Source organism: Vigna unguiculata, chromosome 9, assembly GCF_037176805.1.
Source record: "Vigna unguiculata cultivar grain cowpea cultivar isolate G323 ecotype 2 chromosome 9, ASM3717680v1, whole genome shotgun sequence".
NCBI lineage: Eukaryota > Viridiplantae > Streptophyta > Magnoliopsida > Fabales > Fabaceae > Vigna > Vigna unguiculata.
In genome coordinates this window covers 35,527,089-35,532,857 of record NC_140800.1, presented here as the reverse complement: position 1 = coordinate 35,532,857, position 5,769 = coordinate 35,527,089, and the positions used below count along the sequence as shown (strand labels likewise).

Below are 5,769 nucleotides of genomic sequence, written 5' to 3'. Positions count from 1 at the left end.
AGATTAAATTAAAAGAGCATATTTAGAATGAAATTCATATCAAATGCAACTTGAAAACTATCATTTTTTTATGGAAAAAACATCCAAAGATATTTGAATCTAATTTTTCCTTTTTGACTAAAGTATTCCCGACTGATGATGAAGCTTATGGTTTGACATGTTATCTATTTAGTTCAAAGCCTAATGGTCGTCCTAGGTCAAATGTGTTTATTAAACAAGATTTTAGATCATGAAAAAAGGTTAATGTAGGAAAAAAATGTGCATTTCTCAATCACATTGGAGATATTTCTTGCTAATCGCATAACAATATAATAAAAGTTTGTGAAAACGGGTTCAATCAATCTATGCGCATTAATAACATTATAAATTAGAACAATACAATAAAAGTGTATATGATTCCTTTTTTAGTTATCGTACATTATATATTTATTTTTTTATTATATTAATAATAATAATTAAATATATAAATTTTGGATGTATTATTTCCTTCAATAATATGTCAAGATCGGTTATATATATATATATATATATATATATATATATATATATATATATATTATTTCATTATATTTTTTCTCGGAACAATTGATTTTGTTTCTTCTTTTATTTCTCTTTTTTCTTAATAAACTTTGACAAACTATATTTATAAAATTGATTGTGTTATTTTATTACTTTATTTTGATTAAAAAATTAAAAAAAATATCTATTTAGTTCTATTTATAAAAAAATTATCAAATTTGCAAAAAGTTTCTCAAACTATATTTTCCTTAACATATTTACCGATATCAAACGTAGTTCTAGTCTTTAACGTTCCATTAGACAAGAATTAAACATCAAATCAAATTATAAAGTATGCTAAAAAAAGTTAGGAAGAACTGCGGTGGGCTTCGTAACTTTTTCTTTAACTTAAATGCAAGTTTAGTAAATATTCAATCTTATCCCCAAAATATTGAATCGCTTTTTTATAAGTTTTTAAATAATTTTTTCAAATAAAATACTCTTTAAAATTTTCTCCTCATATATCTAGGCTTATTAAAAGTTTACACCTACACGGTAACAGTTTTTTTTTTTTTTTTTTACTTTGATACAATGAAATGAAATTTAAATGAATATAAAGGAATTATATTCATTGTTTTAAGCTCTTTTTATATACTATAAAACCCTTTTAAAAAATCGGTAATATAAATTCAAAACACTTATAATCTTGTCTCTCTTTTCTTCTCATATTGTTTAATTTGGAAAGAAAACGAACTTTAATGAAAAAGAATGTTTAAACTTTTTATGTTTGTAGTGGTAGTAGAAGAGTATTAAAAATGGTTGTGTGATTCTGTATTGGACTGTACATGTAGATATTTGCTAATAAAATCTATAAGGGATAAAAAATAATATTTGCGGGTAATGGATATATGTTTTTTTTTTTATACACGTAAGTTAATGGGTGGATATGAGTATTATAGTATTCGTACTTATGCATATTCGTACTCGTTATATTTTAATTTTAATTTAAAAAAATTAGAAAAACCTTATTAAAACATTAAACATTGATTTTGAATAGGTTATTTTTTATTAATTGGTTTTAAAAAATTGCCATTTCATTATAAACTAATATTCAACACTATTTAAATAGGTTATTTGCACACTTTGTTTGAAATTTATGAATGTTATACACTTGTATTTTTATTTTAATTTATGGTTAAAATATTTTGTTAAATATTAATTTTTCTTATGTAAATACTCGCAGGTACCGTAAATATTAAAAAAATATACGGATAATAACGGATACCTGCACAGATAAAAGTACGAGTATGAGGCAAATATATATCCAATAAATAGGATACAGGAGAGCTACTATCCATACCATAACCGTCCTGTTGACATCTCTAGTTATGGATAAAGAGAAAGTTTAAAGTTATAGGTTTTATTTGATAGTTATCTATTTGATAGTTATCGTTGATTTATTCATTATCATTATATTTATTTTCGTTTACATGAAATGTGTGTATGAAATACATGATTATTTGTGTAACTAGCTTAAGTTTATTTGTTATTTCTCTAATTTTTTCCTAATATAAAAATGTTATTTAATAAAATTATGACTTATATTCTTTCACTACAATAAAATGTCACATTAAAAAAATCAATTTTTTAGTAATCAAAAGTTATCAATCATTATACTAAAATAATCATCATTATAAATAAAAAATTATAATTAATCTTTAAATTGATTTTTACAATTTAATTATCAAGATTTTAGTTTTTAAAAAAAATTGGTTACTAATCACTAATTATTAAAATTTTTGTAAAATTAATTTCTAATGATCAATTTAACGATCAATTATAATTTTTTATTTGTAATTATGAGTAATAACTTTGAATTATTAAAGTTGACCGTTAATCAAACATCTTCTTATAATATCTGTGTACGAAAAGAATATGTAAAAAATAATTATTCAACGACCATCTTTTATTATAAACTCGTGTTAAGTACTAATCCATTTAAACTGTTTTCTTCCTTTTGTTATTTTTTCAAATTATTTCTTTTAAATTTAATTATATTTTAATTTTTAATAATATTAAAATATAATGATTTTATTATTTTATTATTTTATAAATTTTTATATGTATGCAGTAAATAAATTATTAATTAGAGTTATATATTATTTATAGACATTTTTATTCATATATTAAATGAAATAAAATTACATTTATGATAATTAGATTATAATTAATTTGATATTATAATTAACTATGATTTTTTTAAAATTTAAAATATAATAATTTTCTTTAACCAATGCTTTTAGAATATTAGGATTTTTATTTTATCATTTATATTATTGAACTCTTGGAGACCTCTGGCCTAGTAGTAAAATAAGGGGGAACGGAAGTTACTTTCTCCACCTCATCATTTTTTCTTCCTATACTCTAATACTTCCAGAATTTATTTTTTGGAATATAAAATTTTTTTTTTTTCCGGACAGCAATCACCCATTATTGTTATGCAAAACAATTTCCGGTAGATACTTTGATAGGGTGGATGAAGAAATGTGTAGGTGCAGGAAGCAACTGTTGAAGCCCAAGCAGATCTCAATTCGCTTCACACCGAACTGTTGACTCACGTAATGCCACGTCACTACATTATCCACAACATGTTATCGAAAATTTGAGCTCTTTCAGGACGTGGCACAGCACAACGTACCATTCCATTCTCAAATCATGCACTGTGTTTATGATATATATAATTTCTATTTTCTAATGATTTACTAAAACAAAAAAAAAAATCTTGTGGAAGGAATAGAGTGATGGAGATTTTCGAGTGTGGGGTCTGAATCACAGTCCACATGACGAACCAAACCACGAACACCAATTTTCTCACATCACTTTACTCTCTTTCTTTCTCCATCGCTGTTTTTTCTTTCGGTCTTGAGAAGAAGAAATGGTAGCCTCTGAAACATGAAGAGCAGCTTTGTGTTATGCATCTTCAATGGCATGTCAATGTGCTTACAATGCCTTTTTATTTTCACAAACGAGAGAGTTCTTCAGCACCAACCATGCCATGTATAAACCATTATCCACAAGATGCAGACCCTTCCTCTTGTCCATCACCAACGCCACACCATCCTACAATACCCTTGTTTCTGAGGTCCCCGTCTTTCTTTTTTTACTTTGATCAGTCCTGCCACCGTCTTGCATTCGCTGTTATCTGCCTGCATTTTGAATTTAATGTCTAACATTAGGGAAATTTTTGTTCTTTTGTTATATGTATAAACTGTATTTTTAATGTCGCTAGTTTTGTAGGCCATTAAGGTTATCAATTTGCTTGCTTAGCGTCTTGTCTATCTGCTATTTCATTATGTATGATAAAAGGGGTGAATTTATCATTACTCATGTGAAATGTATAGAAGGAATTGTGCTTCCTGTATTTCACTACCTGATCTGTTGAAATATTAAGATTGTAGCTGTCAATGATTTTGACTTATATTGGCCAGTTGCTATTGCATTCTGTGACTAGGGGCTGTGTTACAGTCATCAGTGAATTGTGGATAAACAACTTCAATCTATTTAGATTCATGCACAAAACCAATATGCTCCATGAGACAATTATTCGCAATTTGAGATCCATCCAATTGATTTCTCGCAATAGTCAATGATTATAATCCGAAATGAAAACACCACCAAATAGCTTCCTTCTCTTTGTTGAACTCAGTTTAAGCTTACAACTTTTCATATAGCTATACCTAAGATTACTATTTGATTTGTTATAAGCTTCATTGATATTCCTTGTAAGTTGTATAAGAGGGATTTTATATTATTATTAGGCTGTTAGGCTCTTGGTTCCAACAGCAAAATTTGAAGCTTCCAAACTGAAGGTTGTTCTATTGGAAGATCAGACAAGCAAATATGCAAGTATTCTTCCCAGAACCTACATTCTTTCCCACTGCGATTTTACAGCTAATCTGACATTAGCAGTATCCAATGTGATCCACCTAGAACAGGTTGGTTCCTATTCTCATTATTTCATGCTCGGCTTGGAAACCTAGAACAGGTTTTGAACAAGAACATTAGTTCTCTTAGTTAATAGGTATTTCATGTGCCGAACAGTTGAGAGGGTGGTACGAGAAGGATGATGTTGTAGCTGAATGGAAGAAAGTGCAAAATGAAATGTGCCTACATGTTCATTGCTTTGTCAGTGGTCCCAATTCCTTCTCGGACCTGGCTGCGGAATTTAGATATCACATATTCTCCAAGGAAATGCCTCTGGTAAGTTTGCATTTAACTTATAGATCACATCAAAACATAAAAATCTGAAATCCTTCTAAACTTCCACTTTAATCCTGCATGTTTGTGCAACTTGTGTTCTGTCTGCTATATGCTGAACTCGTTCCTTCAATTGAATATTGAGGAGGTTTCTGTTTCCTGAAGATCATATTCTAAAAAAACTTATAACCATGCCTATGCTGAAAAATGACTTGAGTATGGCAGGTTCTGAAAGCAATTCATTTTGGAGATTCTGCACTCTTTCGTGAGCACCCCGAATTGCTGGATTCTATAGTTAGAGTATATTTTCATTCTAGCTCACAAAATTACAACAGAATGGAATGTTGGGGACCTCTCAAGGATGCAATGGAGGTATTGAAATAAAGATTTTTCAGTTTTTTCTAGTCCTTTCAGCAAACACATTCATTACATTTAGGATATTCATTTTCTAAATATGTATCTTGTTTCTTCAGGGAAAACAAGCGAACAAGTTCCAAGGGTCCATAAGTAGAGATAATCCTGAAAAGTGGCGGAGCCCAAAATCCATTTTTCAAGCTCTTTTTGCTTTTCTTCTTTGAACTGTGTCAAATCCATAACTTGGATTATTTGTCTTTATCCCAATTCTTTCCACAGCTCAGAATTTCAGGTGGGCTAGACAGAGGAAAATTCAGCTTGCAGGAATGAACTAATCCCAAAACCAAACTATGTATCTTTGGGAAGACTCAAAACAAGAAAAAATGTAAAGTTACACAAAAAACAGAATTCTTGTGCCGCCAAGGCAATTAATTTGCTTTTCTGATTTATGTGACCATTGCAATCTGCCAACTCAATTCACATGTCTGTGATCTTTGTCAACTGCGCCAAAGACTATCTTCCTCACTAAATTTTAAAATTAAATAATGATACACTGATCATTCTCAACATTAAATTTGTGTTTAGCAGAGATTGAAGACATATGAAGTGTTTGGTTTTAAGAGAAATAAAATGAAAATAAAAAAGTAGAATTTAAAGAAA

The 5,769-nt window shown here is 28.4% G+C and overlaps 1 protein-coding gene across 2 annotated transcripts; it reads left to right on the top strand.

The window, feature by feature from the left end:
• Positions 1-3,287: 3,287 nt before the first annotated feature.
• Positions 3,288-5,558, top strand: LOC114162819 (STAY-GREEN-like protein). Of its 2 annotated transcripts, none has more exons than XM_085666294.1 (5): positions 3,288-3,640; positions 4,317-4,493; positions 4,573-4,758; positions 4,981-5,127; positions 5,229-5,558. In XM_085666294.1, the coding sequence occupies exons 1-5, from the start codon at positions 3,482-3,484 to the stop codon at positions 5,331-5,333; spliced, it is 774 nt and encodes a 257-aa protein (XP_085522420.1). In that variant the 5' UTR covers positions 3,288-3,481; the 3' UTR covers positions 5,334-5,558. The 2 variants fall into 2 exon arrangements, with proteins under 2 accessions (XP_085522420.1, XP_027902599.1); XM_028046798.2 differs by having other exon boundaries at positions 3,293-3,640; positions 4,600-4,758.
• The last annotated feature ends 211 nt before the right edge of the window (positions 5,559-5,769 follow it).

Coding starts and splice junctions, on each gene's coding strand:
- LOC114162819 (XM_085666294.1), top strand. CDS start 3,482: ATGGCATGTCAATGTGCTTACAATGCCTTTTTATTTTCACAAACGAGA. Junction 3,641..4,316: donor ACAATACCCTTGTTTCTGAG/GTCCCCGTCTTT, acceptor TATTATTATTAG/GCTGTTAGGCTCTTGGTTCC. Junction 5,128..5,228: donor CTCTCAAGGATGCAATGGAG/GTATTGAAATAA, acceptor TTGTTTCTTCAG/GGAAAACAAGCGAACAAGTT.